The 21975-nt window shown below is 46.5% G+C and overlaps 1 protein-coding gene across 7 annotated transcripts in view; it reads left to right on the top strand.

Moving 5' to 3' along the window:
• FBH1 (F-box DNA helicase 1) overlaps window positions 1-21975 on the top strand; it is a 224680-nt gene that overhangs the window by 16324 nt on the left and 186381 nt on the right. For all 7 annotated transcript variants that reach the window (XR_009247818.1, XM_058681972.1, XM_058681975.1 and 4 more), the window contains 16 exons: window positions 1661-1791; window positions 1897-2032; window positions 3307-3497; window positions 5868-5960; window positions 6318-6412; window positions 8121-8289; window positions 9007-9229; window positions 10007-10094; window positions 10179-10265; window positions 10966-11102; window positions 13029-13128; window positions 13220-13341; window positions 15360-15435; window positions 16021-16218; window positions 16722-16847; window positions 18352-18458. Coding sequence is in view for 6 of the 7 variants with exons in the window: in XM_058681972.1 (XP_058537955.1) it covers window positions 1661-1791; window positions 1897-2032; window positions 3307-3497; window positions 5868-5960; window positions 6318-6412; window positions 8121-8289; window positions 9007-9229; window positions 10007-10094; window positions 10179-10265; window positions 10966-11102; window positions 13029-13128; window positions 13220-13341; window positions 15360-15435; window positions 16021-16218; window positions 16722-16847; window positions 18352-18458 (2079 nt within the window). In the remaining variant the exon portion in view is untranslated. The remainder of the gene's footprint in view (window positions 1-1660; window positions 1792-1896; window positions 2033-3306; window positions 3498-5867; window positions 5961-6317; window positions 6413-8120; window positions 8290-9006; window positions 9230-10006; window positions 10095-10178; window positions 10266-10965; window positions 11103-13028; window positions 13129-13219; window positions 13342-15359; window positions 15436-16020; window positions 16219-16721; window positions 16848-18351; window positions 18459-21975) is intronic.

Below are 21975 nucleotides of genomic sequence, written 5' to 3'. Positions count from 1 at the left end.
CTTCCTGCTGCTCACTTCGTCCTGCCCTTCTGCTTGGGTTTTAGGTACCCTTCTTCCGTCCCAGGTGCAGGTTCAAGGGCAAACCTGAGGGCTGGGAGTATGTTTTGCTTGGCTTATATGTCCCTTAGACTAGCCAGTGCGGATAAACCACAGAAATGAAGATGAACTCTGCCTTCAAATGTAGCGAAGTTTGGAAATTTAGGCATTTAGTGAGAGATGCACGTATCCAGACTTAGTATGTTTTCCTTCTAAGCATGCAAGATCTGGGTGGAAATTTCATGTCGCCCTTGCTTCATTCTTTGCTTGAGGTCTTGTCTCCTTTCTGAGAACTGTCTTTCTGCACCCCCCCCCCCCCCCACTTGTTTTTGGTCTTTCCGCCTTTAGATGGGAACTCTGTTTTATGACCTAGTATTTCTACCCACTAAATTGAGATGTCTCCAGCGCAAACTGAAGAGTCACAGATGGGGATAAGCGAGGGCTTTGTCCATTCTGCTCAGGAAGATTTGGGGAAAGATATCCTGGCTTACGCTCACCTCATGAAATATCAGACTGATGCTGTTTTTATCATTGCTAACAATGACATGATGTGTTTATTTCCGGTTTTCTGTAACAGCTTTCGTTTTTGTGGCTCACACTTTCTCTGGCTTTCGTATAAGGTGATGGCGGCCTGATAGAATACGTTTGGAAGTCCTCCCTCCTCTTCAGTTTTTTTGGAGTGTTTGAGAAGAAAGGATACTAATTCTTCTAAAAGAATTAATGCTCAGGAGAATTCTCCAGCAAAGCCATCTGGTCCTGGGCTTTTATTTGTTGGGGGTCTTTGGTGACTGACTCAGTCACTTATTATTAGTCTATGGAGATTTTCTGTGTCTTCATGAGTCAGCCTTGCTAGGTTGTCATTTCTTCTTGATTGTCCAATTCATCGATGTGCAATTGTTCATGCCCTTTGATGTCTGTGATGTCACTTGTAATGTCCCCTCCCTCATTTCTGATTCAGCTATTGGAATCTCTCTTTTTTTAAAGGCATTTATTTTATTTCTTAATGTTTCTTTATTTTTGAGAGAGAGAAAGAGCTCAAGCAGGGGAGGGGCAGAGAGAGAGGGAGATACAGAATCCGAAGTAGGCTCCAAGCTCTGAGATTGTTCTGTTCCTTTTGCAGAGTGGGGTATTGAAATCTCTATGACTATTATGTTGCTGTCTATGTTTCCTATATTTAGGAGCTCTGATATTTAGCACATATATATTTATGATTGTTTTATCTTCCTGGTGAATTGGCCCTTTTATCTTAATGTAATCCCCTTCTTTCTCCCAGAGTAGTGTTTGACGTAGACTCTATTTTTGTCTGATACTAGTACAGCCATGGTTCTCATATTATTTGGTCTTCTCTAAAACTCAGAGGTACTAGTGTCCTGATAAGGGAAATTGAAGCATTAGCTTTCCCTGGATTCTATTATCAAGTTGGTGTTGGAACTGAAACCAGGGCCCAGTTCTCCTGGTTTCCAACCAAAATGTGCATAATGTTTCGACCCTACCTGCCCAGCTTTTGAATTGTGAGCTCTAAGTGCTTTTCAAGTGTTAGAAGGTTGTTTATATGTGTGTGGCTTCATCTGCTGTCTTGTAGCCATTGCCTGCGTGTTATTTTGGATTTTTTTAAACTATTCAGTTCATTCCTTGGAAGAAGCTGTATTACCGATACCTGATGAATGAAGAGCAAGCCGTGAGCAAAGTGGATGGCATCCTGTTGAACTCCGGTATAGAGAAGGAGTCGGACTTGTGTGTGCTCAACCTCATCCGGTGAGTTGCTTGTATTCTGGGAAGAAGGCCGTCTCTGAAGTCCTTTCCCATGCGTTAGCGCTGAGGGTCACCTTCCTTACCGACTCTGCTGTGAATGTCATACAGCTATACAGCCACCACTAAGTGCTCCCCAAGCGTGGATCCCGGACGGGCGTTGTGGAGTCTGAGGGATCACCTCCTCCTCCCTGAGGCAGAGGCCTGCGTGCGTCAGCACCTCCCCGATCTCTACGCGGCTGCTGCGGTAAGTGAAGTGGCTGTGGGGAGTTGCTGGCGAATGCAGTGCCTTTTCTCGCTGGAAGAAGTGTATTGGTGATTGGGTTTGGCTGAAGATCATTCTAGATTTATTTTCAAAATCTTTCTTTGATCTCTGCTTTGAAACCTCAGTCTTTTCATTGGTCCCATTATGGAAATAACAGACCACGTTGTTATAGATTCGTCATTTTGGAATGATGAAGGAATTTTAAGAGCATTTATCTGATTTCCCATCCTGGTGAAGAATCTTCAACAGAAAGTGGTCATCTGGCCTCTGAAAGCTGTGGCTAATAAGGATTTCTTTACAAGGTAGCCCATTCATTGCCAACAACTGGGTTATTTGAAAGGACCAGAGAAATTAAGGTTCTGACTACAGACACTCATGAGTCAGTGGGAAGCTAGAAATAGTCTTCAGTTTCCTGACTCAGTCCTGTGGCTCCTTATCTAGATCAGGAATTCTTAAATTTTCTCTCGGAAGCTACGTGCAACCTCAGCCTGTATTCTGCAACCAGCAGATGGGTGGAGATCCAGCCGTGTGCATTTCTGGCTTTGCTGAAGTGATTGCTGGTGATGGTGGAGTGAGATTTCTTTCTCTGGCTGGCTGGAGTGAAGAGATGTGTGGCGAGATAAGAATGAGAAAGACCCACGTCTAGGGTTGATCGTTTCCGTGTTGGTGAACATTTTCTTAGATCCTTACGGCATGCTGTGTCCATCATGATTCATTGTCAATCATTTATTTAATATTTAACTTAAAGTTTAATAATTATTAAAGAATAACACGAGGTAAGTAGTAGTAATGTTTTAGTGCCAGAGAGTTGTCAGTCTTGACTTTCTCCCCTAAAGATTGCCGTCTCCTTTTGTGTTTCTGCTCCGTGGTGCCTCCCAAGTGGGTACCCATGTCATGTGTGCTTGCTTGGACCCTGTTGAGTCTCTGTGGACCTGAGAGCTTGTACTGGCTGGGCCAGGAATGGTGGGGAGGTGAGAGCGTCCTCTCTATGCAAGTATGCAAGGTCCTACGTTAGGTCCTTTAGTAATGTTTCCTAACTAGAGAAAACTAAGAACTCAGATCCAAAAGTGGTGAGAAGAAAGGAGTCTAGGGTGAAAGAAAAGGTTCCCATGGTTCCCCAAATGCCGTGTGGGAAGTCTGCACTCAGTTCGGGCCATTCGAGATGGCAGCCAAACCCCAGGCTCGGCTTTCCTCACTGGTTGTGTGCCGTGGTTTTAGTAATTGTGTTCTGGGTCTTTTCTCCCCTCCCCTCGCAGGGTGTCAACGTGTGGGCTCTGGTGGCGGCCATTGTGCTCCTCTCTAGCAGTGTGAATGACATCCAGCAGCTGCTCTTCTGCCTCAGGCGGCCCGGCTCCACCGTGACCATGCCAGACATCACGGAGACCCTGTACTGTATCGCCGTGCTTCTCTATGCCATGAGGGAGAAGGGGATCAACATCAGCAACCGGTAAACGATGGGAGGCAGAGCTGAGGCCGGGGCGCGGGGAGAGGTCCCATGCTCGCTGCGGGTTCCAGCCCAAGAGCACACCTTCCCGCTCCCGCTTCTGTAGCCGTGAAAGGAGGGGAGTGTGGGAGTCCCGCGTGGCGAGGCAGGGAAGGGTGCTCTGTGATGGGAAGCGCTGTTCGAGTGGGACATGGCACTGAGGCAAGTGGACGGTCAGGGCTCCAGAAGCCTCAGGCGAAAGTTCCCTCACTAAAAGAATTCTTCGTTCATGAGTGGCCAGATTTTCCTAGGAAAGCATTAGGAACGGTTCCTCCGTTTGTCTATTGGGGCAGGACGTAAGAATCGTGGCCGAGTCTTGCCTGCCTGATCACCTCTAGTGCATGGGTTGTTGATCCCGAGCGACCGTCCTGCTTTTGCTTGCCGGCAGGTGCACACAGGCCAGGTTGGAGAGACGCAGCAAACTTTAAGCACCTGCTGCATGTCAGCTAGTTTTTCAGGCGTCCGGGATGCCACTGGGAATGAGTCAGCCAATATCATTGCCTCCGTGGACTGTGTGTTCTAGGGAGGGGAGCCAGATACCGTAAGTAGATGCGTTCAACAGGGACATTTTAGTGAGCGGGAAGTGGTACAAAGAAAAAGACCTGGGGGGGGCGGGCAAAGGAGGCGGGGAACACTGCGTTACGTGGGGTGAGGAAAAGCTTCTCTGAGGACGTAACATTTGAATGGAAACCTGAAGGCCAAGGTGGGGCTGGGCCATTTGAATTAAGATTTGAGGGGAGAATGTTTTAGCAGAAGGAGTAGATCATTTCAGGGCCCAAAGACGGGAACGAAGTTAGTGTCTACAAGGAACAGACGCAGTCTAGTGTGGAGGACTGTAATAAGGACACCAGTACATGGTTATGTGAGGCCGACAGTGGCCAGATGAGGGAAGCTGATGTGGGCCATGGTGAGAAGTGAGGATGAAATCCAAGCTGTGAAGGGCAGTGGTCAGAGGGCCCTGATCACCGACCCAGAGACAGGCGGTGTGATGATGCACCTGTCCTGGGAAAGCGGAAGGTGCAGAGAGGATTTCCTTCCTCTGGAGTCCATGGGCGTGGCTGGTGGTGCCCTGTGAGCTGTGGCCCCGTCGGATGGAGCATTCATTCTCCAGAAATGTTGGAATATATGCTGTGTTTCTGAGTTAAGTTTCATCATTGAACATAATTTACGTTGTATCCCACACCATGGGACAAGGAGTTTAATAATTTTTTTTTTTAATTTAACGTTTATTCATTTTTGAGAGAGAGTGTGAATGGGGGAAGGGCAGAGAAAGAGGGAGACGCAGAATCCGAAGCAGGATCCAGGCTCTGAGCTGCCAGCACAGAGCCCGGCACAGGGCTCAAAACTCACGAACCGTGAGATCGTGACCTGAGCTGAAGTCAGACGCCTAACTGAATGAGCCACCCAGGCGCCTCAAGGAGTTCAATGATTAATTTGGGTGAGACAAATACACAAATGGTGAATAATGTTCTCAAGTGCAAATTCGAACCTGCTAATTACCTCCATGCTCACAAGGACAGAGATAAGGGATGGAGGGTGTGATGTGTTGAATTTTGTTGTGTTTCTGTATTTCGTCCTGCTTTACCTGGGAGATAATAATACTGGAGACTGACGTGTCATGTTATTAAAGGGGTTTGTTGCTTGGAGATCACTTCTCACTCTGGGTGCAGGGAGCGGTGCACTAAATGTGGGCAGCTGGTGATGGAGGGAGAGAAGTCTGGGGTCGGTGTGAACATAGACTTTGGAGTGGCCTCTAGCAGGTGCCCTGTGTCATCTTTGGCCCCTTGTGGTGACTTGGAGGCCGTTTTGTTTTCAGTCATTGGTAATCATATCTTGTTATCTGTGTAGCACCCTTCCTTTGGGCCCTTAAAAGATAGAATGTTCTCCATGCTTCTCTACCAGTGATCACCTTACAAGAAGCAGAGGCAAGAGCAAAGGAGTCTCAGAAAGATAAGATGATGTTAAATTGATTCTGAACAAGAATCTCACTGCTGGGAGTAGAATTTACATTTGTTTTCAGCTGGTTCTTACTGCTTTTGTGTTGAGTTGTCTCTTAGGGTCATAGCTAGTGACTTGTTCCCCAAAGAACATGTCCTGGTCTCTCTCCTTTGCCATTACACACTGGAGCCAGGCATCTTTCCCGAGCTGTGCTTTCCGAGTGTTTTGGTCAGTTCTAGGTATATTTAAAGTGTTTTATTTTTAGTTTTTATTTCCATAAAATGGTGGTAGGTATTTCTTTTGAGAAATGGTAAGGAATCTAAATACATCTGTGGAAAACAAGATACAGATTGTGACTTAATTTGAAAATCTCTAAATCTGCTTTTTCCCTATTAGGATTCACTACAACATTTTCTATTGCCTGTATCTTCAGGAGAATTCCTGTACTCAGGCCGCAGAAGTTAAAGAGGAACCATCGGTTTGGCCAGGGTATGTGTATAGGGGTGTGTGTGTGTGTGTGTGTGTGTGTGTGTGTGTGTGTGTTATCTTCTAGTCTTGATTCTTTCTTAAGGAGGAGAGGTGTTTTGTCTTAACAGCTTCCTTGAGGTATAATTTACATTACATAAAACTCACCCGTTTTAATTGTACAATTCAGTGACTTTCAGTAAATTTACTGAGTGTGCAACCAACATCATAAGCTACCTTTGGAGCATTTTTATCACCCCAAGGGGAAGGCCTTTTGTTTGGTTAATTTTGTTTCTCCGATTTGCCGGTTTGCTTTGTGACGGTCCGTCACCTGGTCTTTTAAATTCCTTTCTATTTTTCTAATTTCTGTAACGATTATAGCAAGAAAACAACCATCCAGCTCACACAGGAACAACAGCTGATTCTGAACCACAAGATGGAACCCCTCCAGGTGGTAAAGATTATGGCATTTGCAGGTAAGGGAGCTCGCCAGTCGTGGACTACAGTCAGGTTCATGCCTCTTATCCCCACACCCCCTTCCCTGTTACCTGCCAGAATTTCTTCCCTCGTTCTCTTATCCAACTCCCACAATTAAATACTTTTAGAAGCAGCTGTTAGGGAATGCTTGCCTTTTTTTTTTTTTTTTTAAATCCAGGGAGCATCCACACTGGAGTTCTAGGTTGGACAAATAGTTCATAGGAATTAGTTTGTGGGATAGATACCACCAGGATTGGCCCAGCTCGTCATTTGTCATTGTATATGCTCGGTCACTGATGGCTCATGGAGTGGCAGGTCCTGTGTCAGTAGCTCTCTGATTTCTGTAGGGTAAAGTCTAAGAGCTTCCCTGACCATTTGATTCTAACCTACATTCCTAAATACGCTGTCATTTTCTTGCCTCAGTCAATTAAATGTACTTACAGTCTCCTAAAGTACTTGGTTATTCTTTTGTCTGAACCTTCGCCCATATTGTTTTCTCTACCTGAGATTCCTTCCTGCTGCTTTTCTGCCTAAATATCCTACTGTAAACAACAGCAACCATTCATCAAATGCCTGGCACTGTGCTGAATCCTAACAATGTTCCATAAGGCTGGTTAGTTATCTGTGTTTTATAGATAAGGATTTGAAGCTCAGAAAAATTAAAATGACTTGCCCCAGGTTAAATAAATAAGTGGAGGAGGTAGAATTCAAAGCTGGATCTGTTTCTTCCTCAGAACATGCTTTTTCCCCTCCCCTTCTTTGCTGTGTTTGACTCTGTCATTTTCGTTTCTTCCTGATGGAGCCTTCTTTAGCCATTTGAGTCCTACGTGATCTCTGAACTCTTACAGCAACTGATCATGTGTATTAACTATTTGGTACCTGATTATATAAGAAGTATAGCCAACACAGACATTTTATAGATACTTCCACACTGTGTCATTAATCTTCACTGTAGCCCTGTTAGGTAGGGAAAGAGTTACTCTTTTTTTCTTTTATAGGTGAGATTTTTTTTGTTTCCAAATTCATATTCTTTTTTGGTCTACTGAGTTGTCATACTTTCATTTTGTTCTAATTGTTTCAACTGTGTTAGTATTGTATTCCCGACAAGATTATAATACAGGAACCTTGCTTTATGTTGTTTTTTTTTTTTTTTAACATACTCCCAGTGTTTAGCATACAGCTGATCGTGCAGTAGGTGCTCATAGGTACTTGTGAAGTGAATGGTAACTGAATAACTGAGTGAACGGTGGAGAGGCAGGGCACACCAGAGAGCTCAGAACGGGCCAGAAGCATCCTTGAATCTCTCTTGCGTGCTCTTGCTATTAACGCATTACTGATGCCTACGCCAGCAATAGCTACTCTTCCTGAACTTCTCGGCTGGGATTATCTTTGATGGTTATCTTTATCCTGCCAGACCCTACATAGTCAGTGTTGCCCACACATGGCTGAGGAGCAGAGTGATGGTCAGTGAGGTCAGGTGCTCGGCTAGAACCTGCCAGAGCCACGATCCCAGCCCAGGTCAGTCTGGCTTAGAATCCACTCCTCTTTGCACTGCACCCTTTTTAGTTTTTACCAGTATTGAGAAACTTGTCACCGTCTGGTGTCAGGCAAGAGGCAAGGTAAGCATGGATAAGACTTGATTAGGACATCCTTCGGAACAGTTTTTCCTGGTCAGAGGGTCACCTCCTTTCCTCTTGGCTTCCCCAGGCACCGGGAAGACCTCTACCCTGGTCAAGTATGCTGAGAAGTGGTCTGAGAGCAGGTTTCTGTATGTGACATTCAACAAGAGCATCGCAAAGCAGGCCGAGCTAGTCTTCCCCAGCAATGTCATCTGCAAAACCTTCCATTCCATGGCCTATGGACACGTCGGGCGGAAGTGAGCATGGCGTCGCCACCATCACTGTTGTGTCTGATTCCTGTTTTTCCCATTGTGATCATCATGGTTACATATGAACTTGTATACAACAGCACTAAGAAAATTTAATGCTTTTCTCTCCATTCAAAGGCAGGGAATACAAAGATATTTAGTGATTTCTACTTTTACCCTGTAAAAATACATTGTTTGCAAAGACTAGTGGCTTACTGAGGTGAGCATCCTCCTTCTTCTGGAGCTGAGGCACAGAAAGTCAAAATGACTTGTCTGAAGTGCAGACTTTCACCATCCTGACTGACATGTTTCCCTTGGCTGAGGGAGGGGGGACATCTCAGCTGAAGTGCACTCCGCCCAGGCCTCCTGGGGGCCTCTGAACTAGCGTACCATCAGACGTGAAGGCTTCAGGGAGCTTCGAGTGTCCCCCCAGACCTCTTGGAGTCTGGTCCACACCATGGAGTAATAGTGTCTGCCTTGAGCCACTCCCTCTTTCTGGTTATTATGTGAGAATTTTTGAAAGCCTGGTGAAGCCATTTCAAATCCTACATGGACCTTGTTAAACTTCTCTAACTTTTTTTTTTTTCTTTTACCCCTCATGTATATGTGACACTCCAGGTGGCCAGGTGGTGTCACTGTAGAGAAGGGGGTTGGGGTAGTGGAGAGACACTAAATCCCGTGTTACCAGTAAAGTCAAATACTGTTTATCTGGGGTATGCATTCCAGGTACCAATTAAAGAAGAAATTGAATCTCTTCAAGTTGACCCCTTTCATGGTCAATTCTGTCCTTGCTGAAGGGAAAGGTGGATTCATAAGGGCCAAGCTTGTGTGTAAGACTTTAGAAAACTTCTTTGCCTCGGCTGACGAAGAGCTGACGATTGATCACGTGCCTATCTGGTGTAAGAACAGCCAAGGACAGAGAGTCATGGTTGAACAGAGTGAAAAGCTGGTGAGTATCTAACTGTTTTTCATATTACGGGTCTAGGACAAATGAGCAGAGCTGACATGATCCAGTGTTCTGCTTATCTTCCGTTTCTTTGAACCTGCTGGCAGGGAGTCCAGGTGGAGGGTCAGACTGCAGGCCTGCCTCGATAGCCATGAGGTGTGCGGTGTCTTCTGTGAAGCGCACTCACAGACTTATCTTCACACTGGTCCTCTTTATTTGCCAGATGAGGTTTATACCCACCCAGACACAGGGACACGGGAGCCCGGACCAGGTCTTTGTCACGGTTCTGCTGTGGCGGCAGATCCCTCTGCTGTAGTGGCATCCTCCCAGGGTTTATAAGAGCTTGTAGTGAGTGGGTCTGCTGAATATAGAATCTACAGATCGGGAATCACTTTTCTCGTTTTTATTGTCTTTTTAATTATTAGCCATTCTTTGTATGCTTTAGTGGTCAGTCATAAATCTAGAGAGTTAGTCCAGCTTTTTCTGGTTCATCAGATCTTGTGTTCTTTATTCCCCACCCCCCCCCCCAACCCCGCAGATCTTGTGCTCTTTGAGCGATGTTCTGTCACTGGGCTTGGTATGGCCCCAGCTTCTTACTCATCTCTGCACTTGACATTGTCCAAAGGCTATCGTGGAGCCAGAGGGAGGTTAGGTGACTGCCTCTCACCGTGCTGTGATGGTGCCTTTGCTCTGACCTCTGTATATGGGAATGAAAGTGATTTCAGGAGGTGTCTTTTCGAGGGTCTTAAACCATGACTTGCCATATCACTTGCTTTCTAGAACGGTGTCCTTGAAGCAAGCCGACTCTGGGACAACATGCGGAAGCTGGGGGAATGCAAAGAAGAGGCGTACCAAATGACTCACGATGGTATGCCAGTTCCCAGATCTCCACATCTGTTAAATGTGACTGTTCCACTTACGGGTTCTGACTCCTGCTACTCCCTTCTTTTAGGCTATTTGAAACTCTGGCAGCTGAGCAAGCCTCTGCTTGCCTCTTTTGACGCCATCTTTGTGGATGAGGCCCAGGACTGTACCCCAGGTGATAAACTATTCAGGACATCAGTAGTCTCAAACACATAGAAACAACATCACGATTATGTAAGAGGACATGTGAAATAAGTTGATTATTCTCATTTGTCATAAAGAAGAGGAGCAGATGATAATTTAGTCATGCGGAAATCCCTCATTATTTGACTCTGGGTTCCAGCACTTGTCCTTACCCCCACTGAGAGCAAATTTATTTTCCTGTAAATGTTTTGCTTTGGTTATTCTTAAAACGTTGACTAAGCCTAGGTCATCAGGCGATCAGGTCCTAGACTCCTGCTGAGTGGGCACAGCCAGTCAGCTCAGAGTGGAAAGTTTGCGTTGTGTGGTTTTCAAGTGGCTGATAGAAAACAGTGTGACTTTGTAGGTCCTTTCTGAGCTTTGGGTTATAATCATAGAGAAGGCAATTTGTCTCATTTTTTTTATTTGCCAATGTGGTTTCTTAGACTCCATCACTTATCCGGGACTAAAAATAATCTGCATTCCTAGGATTAGAAACGGTTTCTCTTGTCCATGATACAGTTGTTTCTTTGCATTGCCTGCGTATCCCGCAGGGAAAGACAACTCTGTTGTCCAGAGTGCCCTGGCTTAGTTTCATAAAGCATTTTCATCTTTTTCTGTGGTAAATATGGTTTCTTTTTGCTCTGTGAGTTGGCATCCTTCAGCTCTCTTACCGTGCCTCTTATTGGTTGCAGCTATCATGAACATAGTTCTGTCTCAGCCATGTGGGAAAATCTTTGTAGGGGACCCACATCAACAGATCTATACCTTCCGCGGTGCGGTCAATGCTCTGTTTACAGTCCCTCACACGCACGTCTTCTATCTCACACAGGTAAGCGCTCTCTCTGCTTCCGAGTCCCCGGAACCATATAAGCGAGCATGACGCTTCCCCAGCCTCGTTTTCCGCTGGTTACCGTGCGCCAGGCACCGCGCAGGGTTTCCCGTCGGGCGCAGGGTGTGTAGCAAATCCTCGCTTCTCCGCCGTGGTGCCGTGTGCTGCTCAGGGGGCCTGCGGAGTCCCAACTGTTTGCATAAGTTACGCGCCTCTGTCACCGTGTTCTCACTCGCACTGCCGGCGCCTTCCCGTGAATCGAGGGGGTGGCACCAAATGGTGCTGGCAGTCTTCGTATTCTTCCCTGTGACGCACTTGGGGTAAAGCAAACAAGCGGTTCACTCGAGAGTGCCCTGGTGACGCAGCAGACGTGGCTGACTGCTGGCCCTTGGGTACGTCCCCAGTATTCTGCGTGACGAAGCGCAGAGGGCGAGTAAGGTGCGTCTGCACGCCCGAGCGTGCCTGCCGGCCGCGTCTGACGCACGGTGCCGCCCTGACGCACGGGCGCTGTTGTGAGCGGGTTGTGAGCTCAGCGGCCTGCTGTCGTGTGTGGCGCCGCTGGGACTCGAGAGAGCGTCTGACAGACTTGGGTGTTTGGCGTTTTCTCAAAAATGAACGGAGGGAGCTGTGACTTCAAGGAAAACAGCTGACAAATGTTTGTTGCCAAAGAGAAAACCCCTGCTTTCAAGTGAAAGGAAAATTTTGGAAAACGCCTGTCTGCCACCGCCAGCCTGACAACTGGTGGCGTCCTTGGTTGTCTGAAAAAGCCCGAATGATCCTCCCTTTTCCAGTACCTGTCTAGATTTCTTCTGGAAAGAAGATTTTTATCTTCTCCCCCCCACTTATTCAGTCGTTTACGTCAATATGGATTCACGGGTATTTTATTTTTAGATTTTGGGGCACAGCTCACGCCGAATGGTTCTGCAACAGCCAAGTATTATTTGTTCAGAGTCTCGTGTTTTCCTTTGACAGCATTCTGGACGTTCACCGAAGCACATAGTAGTGTGTTTAAGTCATAAATGCCTGGAAGAGGGCAATACATACATAAATACAGGAGTTTGGAGACAAGTGGTGTCTTTCTAGTTGCAGTGATCAAGGAAGTGTTGGGTATGGGGCCAGGTTTTGAAGGGTGGGGAATTGTTCTGCCGTGTGCGGAGGCAGGGAGGTGCAGGGAATGCTTGAGAAGGGAAGCTACTACTGATGGCTGGCCGCGTAGGGCCGTGGTTTTAAATTAATGTTAGGGAGTCTCCGAGGCAAGGGGAGAAGCCCCCCCGCCCTCCCTCCATCTTTTGTGTAGTTTACACGTTTTCATTAGATTTGATTTGGAAGGAAGGGTAGATTTGCTTAAAAGATTTCCACTGGTCTTGGGGAATAAAAGGAATCAAGGCTGTGAGGGATGTTGAAAGTGCATGCATCACCTTTTCCTTCACGTGCTGCTCTTCCGTGTTTGTGGCCAGGGTGTGGCCCAGTGAAAGTGTGCGGGGCAAGAGTCATGTGTCAGAGGCATAGAGACTCGCTTGGCAGCAGGAGGGAGAGACCCAGGGGGTGAAGCAGGAAGCTCGGGTTGCTGAACTGAGTGGAGCTGGTAGCTGTGGTGGGAAAAATAGTACAGAGCCCATGGTGGGAGAATTTCCTAGGTGTGGATTTGGGGGTAAGGAATAAAGAAAAATAGGTAGCCTGAAGGTTCGAGATGGAAAAATGCAATTCTGAAAGCTTGAAGTCAAGTCAGCGATGGTTGGGTTGTTAAGATTCTTCCATCCAGTCCTAGTGGGCTTACCGTGGGGAATCGGCCCATCCCCTTTCCAGGTAGGGTGCCGGGGGTGACCAGTTGGGTTTGGCAAGGCCGGGACTCCGTGGTGATAGAAACATGCTAATGTACTTCAGGGAGGGGTTGTTGACACCTTTTGTTTTGTCGTTTTCCCGCAGAGTTTTAGATTTGGTGTAGAAATAGCTTATGTGGGAGCTACTATCTTGGATGTCTGCAAGCGAGTAAGGAAAAAGACTTTGGTCGGAGGAAACCATCAGAGTAAGGCTTCAGTTACTCTCTGTTTATTTGCTACAAAAATTAGTTTTCCTGTTTATTTGGATTTGCCACAGTTTGTACTCTCTCCCAAAAGGTGGCATTAGAGGTGACACAAAGGGGCAGGTGGCCCTGTTGTCCCGGACCAATGCCAATGTGTTTGATGAGGCCGTGCGGGTGACCGAAGGAGAAGTGCCTGCCAGGATACATTTGATTGGGGTAAGAGTAAATTTCTGTTGACTGCTTCATGCTCAGAAACAGACATAGCCGATGAAAACCGTCAACTTAATTAGGATTATTATGCAAGTTTGGGGCACTGCCTGCACCGGGACCAAAGTCTTTGCCCCTGGCTGTTCTGATTATGTGAGCCGGACGTTCCTATAAAGACTCAGTGATGACTGAGGACCTTTCCTTCCACTTCTTGAAAAATTAACGCCCTTCTCATCTTGGCTGTGCAAATGAGGCCGCCAGCTGGCTACCTGCGAGTGTGTGTGTTTTGTTCATTAGCCTGAGAACGAGTGAGCTGCCAACACAGCTGGGGAGCGCTGGCGGGCTCCAGTGTAGACAGTGTGAACACCTGGGTTCTAGCTCTGGTTCTGTCACTAACTTTGCGTGGCTTCTGGCAAGTCACAATTTCTGTGTGCCTCGTTCTCTCCATCTCTGAGACAAAAACAATGCCTTTCCTTTACCTGTTTCATGGGGAGGTTAGGATTAAGTGACACGTGTGCGACATTTTTAACTCTTGGAGGCAAAGTTAGCTGACTAAAAGACACTCGCTCCTTTTATGAAAAAGTGTTTTTGAGGGCCTACTATGTGTAGGTCCTCACTAAATAGAGTCAGTGAATCGTAATCAAAAGATGTTCAGTTTTCTTTTTTATTGATAAAGATTATATAGCCAAGTTACAGAAGTTTTAGAAGTTAAAGGGGGAAAAAAATCACCCTTAATCTCAGTGTTTCAGATACTACTTCTCAGTTTGCTACATATGTCTTTGTCTTTATAGACATGCATTTCTACATATTGCAATTATAGTGTACATAAAAACGTGCATTTTTTTTACTCCGCACGTAAGCTCCTTTTCTATCATGTTGCTACGTGAGTGACTACAGTATCTCATCTAGCGGTTATAGTGTAATTCACGCATTTTTGTTATTGTAAGAAAATAGCACTTCTGGAGTGTTGCCCATGCTGGGCATGGTAGACCGTAAGCGGCTCTTGTCCCTCTGTCGCTCCCCCAAGCTGTCTGAAGCGTGTGTCAGCACCTTTGACCACATCTGCCTTCCAACTATAACACGTACTGTCTTATTTTGGTCTCTGTTTTATGTTAATGGCTTATGTGTCCCTTCCCAAAATGATGGCACATCCTTGGAGTGTGGCGCCTTGGTTGTGGCTCTCTTCTCTGCTGGGGTACCCCGGCAGTGCTGAGCTTGTGCTGCTAGGTAGAATGGGGTACGCTACGATATGATCAGCCCCTCTCCTGCAGGAGCTAACCTTTTACAACATGCAACAGGTTGGGCCTGCAGACATTCTCTAGTGTAGCTCTTTCCTCCAAAGAGAGGGGGTAAATATTCATACTCCACACTTTGTATTCAGGCGTTATTGTATCTTTCATTACAGCCATGTTCCTGTCCCTGGAAGATAGATAATTTATTTTTTTATTTTTAATTTTTTTTAATGTATGTTTATTTTTGAGAGAAAGAGAGAGAGTGAGCAAGCACGCATGAGCAGGGAAGGGGCAGAGAGAGAGGGAGACACAGAATCCAAAGCAGGCTCCAGGCTCTGAGTTGTCAGAGCCCAATGCGGAGCTTGAACTCACAAACCAGGAGATCATGACCTGAGCTAAAGTCGGATGCTTAACTGACTGAGCCACCGAGGCACCCCTGGAAGGTAGACAATTTAAATTGCCCCTTTTTGACAAGAAAGCAACGTGCAGCAGGTTCTTGCCCCCTCTTTTTTTTTTAAACACCGGAAGAGTTAGAGGTGGCAGCCGGAACTTAGCATTTGATAATCCTGAGTGTTCAGGCTGCGTGACAACCCATTGCTTCTGTGCTTGATGAAGGTTCCCGCGTTCTGTCTGTGTGCTTTGGGGTGCAACTTGGAATCCATTCCCAAGAAAACCTCTCACCCCCAAATCCCATCTCTATGTTTGCTTTACTTTGTTTTGTTAAAACAATGACAGTAACAAACTCGCATGGAGAACAACAAAAAAACCAAAAATCCCACCACAAAACTTTTTCAGGGGATTAAATCATTTGGATTGGACAGAATCATTGATATTTGGATCCTTCTTCAGCCAGAGGAAGAACGGAAGAAACGTGAGTACCCTCCTGGCAGTGGTGTAGTGGACCAAAGTGCTCTAGTGACAAGGGATGGGAGAAGGCTGGGCGTGTTCTGAGTCAGCACTCTTGTTTTCCCTGGAGAAGGATGAGCAGGCGTGGCTCTGTTCCCACCCAGAGCCGGATGCCTGAGGCCTCCTGTTTCCAGAGGTGCAGAGAGCTCTTTCCAGACCCTTCTCTCAGGAGTCTGAATTTCTGCCTAATGTTGGTCCCCAGGCCGTCTTCCCTCACCATCTTTCTGTGTGCCTGGCACCTTTACCCGCCGAGACCTCTGCATGGGCCCCCACGATCCTTTCTAACACTCTGGAGCGCATTTCTTTCCCGTCCTGCGCTTTTTCACATCCCTGTGAGGTAGGTAAGGACGCCAAGGGTAGGGCTCTTGAGCCTCGGTTTGGAGACAGAGAGGCTAGAGCACAGGTCCTTTTTGACTTGCCCCGGGTCACACAGCAGGTTAGTGATGCAGTCGGGACTAGAACCCGGATCTCGCAGCTTCGAGACGTTTGCTTACAATGCCGCAGTCTAGTGCGGCCCCGTCGTGTTAACCCGAGTGCGTGTTCTCCTCAGAGAACCTCGTTATTAAAGACAAGTTTATTAGAAGATGGGTGCACAAGGAGGGCTTCAGTGGCTTCAAGAGGTATGTGACCGCGGCTGAGGATAAGGAGCTGGAGGCCAAGATTGCAGTCGTTGAGAAGTATAACATCAGGATTCCAGAACTGGTGGAGAGGATAGAGAAGTGTCACATAGAAGACCTGGACTTCGCAGGTAAGGAGGGCACGGCCTCTTCTCGTCCTGGCGGGACGAGGGTCGGGCAGTCGACTTCATGCAATCCCGTGTGGCCACGAGGGTGTTGTGCTCCCGGCCCCTCCTGGGAGGAAGGGAGCAGAGGGGCTGTTCGCTGGGGGCCCTGCGCTTGGGTCGTGTCTGCACTCGGCCCCGTGTGTGAGCCCGGGGTTGGCCGCCCAGCGCTCCCGTGGGTCTCTGGCCCTTCGCCGGCAGACCGGGGGTGGGCAGGTCCCCGTGGGCCCGGGGGTGTGATTCCGATGGACTGGCTCGCCTTTAGTGAATTTGCTACATCCCCTCATTTTATTTCTCTCTCTCTTTTTTTTTTTCCCCCGACTGTTGTTTCCTCTTTCCCTGCTGAGCAACATACGGGTGAGGGAACGTTGGTTTTAGGAGTAAAGCAGCGAGAGCACGCTTTTCCTTTCCTGTCTCGGTCCTTCCCCTGTCAGGCCCCCATCTAATCGTACGCTCTCTGTTTGTTCCAGAGTACATTTTGGGCACTGTACACAAAGCCAAAGGCTTGGAGTTTGACACTGTGCACGTTTTGGACGATTTTGTGAAAGTGCCTTGCGCCAGGCACAACCTTGCACAGCTGCCCCACTTCAGAGTCGGTGAGGAGCCTGTGCGTGGGGTGGGGGGAGGGGGGGCTGGGCACCTCCTCTGGATGGCCTGCTTTCTGTTGTCTGGTATGGGCTCTGGGCAGGATCCTTCTAGAAGAAAAACAGCTCCAGTTCTGTGGTTTTTTATTGTTGTACTGTGTTTTTTGAAACGCCTATCTTTGGCCCACCCCCCAGGGCTGCTGGCGGGATGGCTGTGCCCATGGCCGGCCTGTTCTGCCCATACCAGCTCTCAGCTCTGGGATTGTCACCACCCGACACCCAGCCTCATTTAAGCTTTAACATACACAGGTGACCTGCTCACCCAAGTGTTGTTTTTTAAAATTAAATCCCCTTTTTCTTAAAGAGGCCAGGAAATCCTAAAAGGTGAAAAAGTAAGCAATTTGTGTTGTCTTTTGATATAAATTTATACTCAAGGCTATTTGTTATGCTTTGAGCACTAGTGCAGTTATTATGGTTTTGAATCGTAGAATTAAACCATGTGAAGTTTTTCTGCAAACAAACGCTTCATTAACTGTGAACTCTGAATCTGGGGCATAGGGTACATCGGTGGGGTGCAAATAGAAATACTAGAAACTCCTTATCTCCCATGAATATATTCGTTAGGTTATAGAAAGACGTGGTGTTGAAGATAAATTAGAGCAGAGGGAGGCAAGGAAGGGCCCTTGAGAGATAAGAGTGGCTCGATACTGGGGAAGAAGAGTTTACTTAATATGCTACTGTTTGTTTTTTTTTTCCCCTTGCTGGTCATTGAACGCGTATGTGTGTTTTTGGTTTTTCTATAACAGCTTTATCGAGTTGTAATTCACATACTATACAGTCTACCCATTTAAGGCACACAGTGTAACAGCCTAACACGTACTGACACCTCAGCCGCTCTCGGTACCGAGCTCCCAGCATCGTGTTGGCTGTTGTGAATGTGAGGGGAGTGGCTTCAGGCAGGCGGGAAAGCCTCGTAATGTGTGATTCCTCCCTGCTCGTCGGGTGCCAGCCCAAGACGTTTCCAGCTTGGACTGAGTAAGGGAGGGGGACGGTGTCAGGAAAAGGAAAGAATGTGGGCTTTGGAGATAAGTAGCATTGGGTTCGGCTCCTGGGCACTTGCTTATTAGCCTTGGCCTGTGTGTCAAAGTGACTCGAACTCTGTGAGCCTCAGTCTCCCCCATCAGTGCCACCTGGCTGTCATGAAGGGAACTGGGAGAGTGGATGAAAAAACATGCACCGGGCACAGCGCAGGTGTTGAGTAACTAGTGAGCAGGATCCTGGGATGTACCAGCAGCCGCACAAATTAAAACTTGGCGTTTCGTGCCACAAGTCTTTTAGGTCTTTGTTTGTTTTTGGAGGTGGTATTTGTAGGAAAATTTTGTGTATGCGGCCAGCCGGTCTTGAGTGGTTTTTCTTAGTGGGGGAGCATGGAGGGGTGGTAAACATTTAGATGAAGACGCACATTGTCGTAAGCAGGCTTTTGAGTTGATCCACTTCTTCCTTTTACTTTCTTCAGAGTCGTTTTCTGAGGATGAATGGAATTTACTGTATGTCGCGGTAACTCGTGCCAAGAAGCGTCTCATCATGACCAAGTCCTTGGAGAACATCTTGACTTTAGCTGGGGTAAGAGGAACCAGTAGCATAAGTTAACTTCGCGACATTCACAGTTTATGCGTTTGAACGAGGGGTCGGTCTGTGGCCTGTGAAGGCCTTTGGTTCAGGCTCCTGAGCGGGAAGAGAAGGGCTCCTCTTGCTCCAGCGCACAGAGGCTCGTGGCTCTTGGGAAAACACCAGCGAGAGTGTTTTCTGTGTCTGCACTTCCTTCCTCCCCTTCCCTGGCCGGCTTGGAAGGAATATGTCCTCAGCAGGGGAGCATGAATATTCAGGCACCTCCCCCCTCCCAGGGAGGGGTGGGGCTGAGATGCCAGAAAAGGTAGGTGCTCAGTCTTCACCCCTTACAGACCAACCTGCTCCCCACCTTCTTGATTTCTGACTCTTTGCTGCCTTTCACAGGTCGGAACATAAACCATTTCATCTTTTCAACCCTGTTGGAAACTACACCAGAAATTTGAGCTCTAAGTCACTGCTTTGAGTAGTAGTCCATCTTTCCCTGAACCAAAGATACTTAATTTTTACGCTTAAGTTTCAGGTGTCAGCTTATAAATACTCTTTCCTTCTTCGCGCTCTCCAGAACAGAAAGGATTTTATAGAGCAGGATGAGTTAGTCCAAGCGCCGTATTTCATGCTCTCTCAGGGCGGTGAGAATATTTGGAGCTGTAGAATCTAAGCATTGCCACCAACGGCTTTGAACCTCGGGGCGGGCAGAGGTGTGGAGGGGTAGTCAGTTTTCAGTAAATGGCGGTCAAAGTCCTTGCGTTATTAAGTGGTGGAAACACAGAACCCTGATGTTCAGAGATGCCCATTTCGAGGCACCGGGGGTGGGGTGGTGGGCAAGGGGATTGCTGCCCTCCCAGAGCCCGATTTCTAGGTGAAGGGACAGATGGTAAACAAGACAACACGTAGGATTTCTCTTCACATACTTGAGGGAGATGGTCTGAGAGCCTTCCAGCTTGAAACTTTGCAGATCCATACTCTGACCCATGACAACAGCTAAAGCTTCTTGCATAAGACTGATCACTTTGCATTTTCATAGTACTTTTGTCTTTCAAGCCTCCTTGTCCTTTTTCCTTGGAACCCCTCGGGCCCATTTGGCCCTAAGAATGCATCTGGAATTTGAAGTCAGCTTCATGTTCCCCACGTGGCGTTGCCTCACCCGGGTCTCACTGTGTGTGACCCGCTCACGTGTCGGAGCTCAGAGCAAGAGCCCTTTTTTTGATGGCATCCTGATTTGTTTCTAGAGATGACCTGGAGCAGACCTTTGCACACTTTTTCTGTGAAGGGCCAGACAGTCAATAGTTCAGGCTTTGAGGCCATAGGATCTCTGTTTAATCTGCTTCACTCTGCTGTCAGAGCACGAGAGCAGCCACAGGCAGTTCAGTAGTGAATGATGTGGCCGTGTCCCAATAAAACTTTATTTACAGCAGGCATTGGGCTGGATTTGGCCCCATGGTTTACAGATAAGTGTGGCTTTTCTTGATGTCTAAACCAGTACCCGGGGAGGAAGTAGAAACGCATTGGATGCTGAACAACACTGGGGTTAAGGGCACCGAGCACCCCCCCCACCCCTCCCATACCCCACACCATTGAAAATCTGTGTATAGCTTTAGACTCCCCCAAAACTTTTTTTTTAGTGTTTATTTATTTTTGAGAGAGAGAGAGAGAGACAGAGCATGAGTTGGGGGGTGGGGTGCAGAGAGAGAGGGAGACACAGAATCTGAAGCAGGCTCCAAGCTCTGAGCTGTCAGCATAGAGCCCATTGTGGGGCTTGAACTCCCAAACCGTGAGGTCATGACCTGAGCTGAAGTTGGACACTTAACCGACTGAGCCACCCAGGCGCCCCCCCAATACATGATTTTCTTAGGACAAAGTAAGTTAAATGAAAATTGTAAGGAAGGGAAAATAACATTTACAGCACAATACTATATAAAATGCATGTATAAGTAGACCCATGCATTTCAGAGTTGCTCAGGGGTTAACTGTAATAATTTTTACGTACAAATAATCTCTACTTGTTACATGAGTTTTTGTGTAAATTTTGGTCGTAAGTATTCTTTTTAGAACCTATGGTGTAGTTTTCTCCTAGAAATAGCTGCACTGGTGGTTGGATTTAGAACAAAAGCAAATTGTCACATTGGTAACTTGTAGTGGAAGTATTACAGAGTGGTGATATTTCACATGTATTAAATGGGATTTTTTTTAACTTATGAAAATTCTGAGATATTCAAAAGTCAAGAAAATAATAAATTGAGTTACCATATTCAAATCATACATAAACATGTTTGGAGTATGCACCTCTAAAATTACCATATACAAATCATATGTATATGTATTTAGAGTATGTCTCTAAAAATGGATTTTTTTTCATAATTACAGTGCTATTGGCATAACTTGTAAAATTTATAGCAATTCCATGTGGCCTCTGCCACCCAGTCCATAATCATACTTTTGTGATTGTCTCAAAAATGCCTTTTTTGAGTTGGTTTGTTCAAATCAGAGTCCACATTAAGCTTTGGTTGTGAGGTCTCTTAAGTTTCATAATTCAGAACAATCTAAGACCCCTCCTTTCTTTAATGCTTCTGTCTCTGAGCCACTTGTCCTACAGAATGTTCCACATGCTAGATTTGCTTTCTTGTGGGCTTGTATGGATCTTGGTTCATAACAGTATTTATTGGTTATTTACGCCATTCTACTGTATATAAAAGTTGTAAAACGACACTAGTATTATTAACAGAATATTGAATGGAATTTAAGATTTTCTAAGAGCTCTCTTTCTCCAAATCCCACTAAAGATGTGCTGTTACCATGTTCTGAGGGCACTTGAAGGAAGTCCATTTTCCTCTGTGGTTAGATCCAGCAATTTGATTACAGTTAGATAACCTCTGTTTGCTTACTGTCTCTACAAGGATTGCTTTGGTTCTTTTTGATTTGTTTTTTTTTTTTGAATACGTGAAACACTTACGTTTCCAAAGGCAAACTTTGTAAAAAGTGTAAAAGTCTCATTCTGTCTTTGTCCCGTCAGAATCTCTCCTTCCATCATTATAGCTATGATTTATTATTATTACTTTTAAAATTTGTTTTAAAGTTTATTCTGAGAGAGACCGAGCACAAGCAGGGGAGGGGCAGGGAGAGAGGGGGAGAGAGAGAATCCCAAGCAGCCTCTACACAGTCAGCATAGAGCCCAACTTGGACCTTGAACCCAAGAGCCAGACACTCAACCAACCAAGCCACTCAGGCACCCCATCGCTGTTTTTTAAAATTCATTTTTGATTCATCCTGTGGTGTTTCTTTTTGCAAGTATCAGCAAATATGTATAAATGTTTCTATTCTCTTTTTTTCTTGAAAGGTAACATCCTCTATCTAATGTTCTGAACTTTGCTTTGTCACTGAGAAATGTGTGCGGAGATCACTCATTCTTATTAATTCATGAAACTCTCTCCCAACCCTTGAGACAGCTGAGTAGTAGTCCCTGGGTCAGTGTGTCTTGACTGATACAGTCCCTGACTAATGGCTACCGAGTTCC

Source organism: Neofelis nebulosa, chromosome 8, assembly GCF_028018385.1.
Source record: "Neofelis nebulosa isolate mNeoNeb1 chromosome 8, mNeoNeb1.pri, whole genome shotgun sequence".
Taxonomy (NCBI): domain Eukaryota; kingdom Metazoa; phylum Chordata; class Mammalia; order Carnivora; family Felidae; genus Neofelis; species Neofelis nebulosa.
The sequence above is the reverse complement of the archived record's forward strand: the minus strand, read 5'-3'. Positions and strand labels throughout refer to the sequence as shown.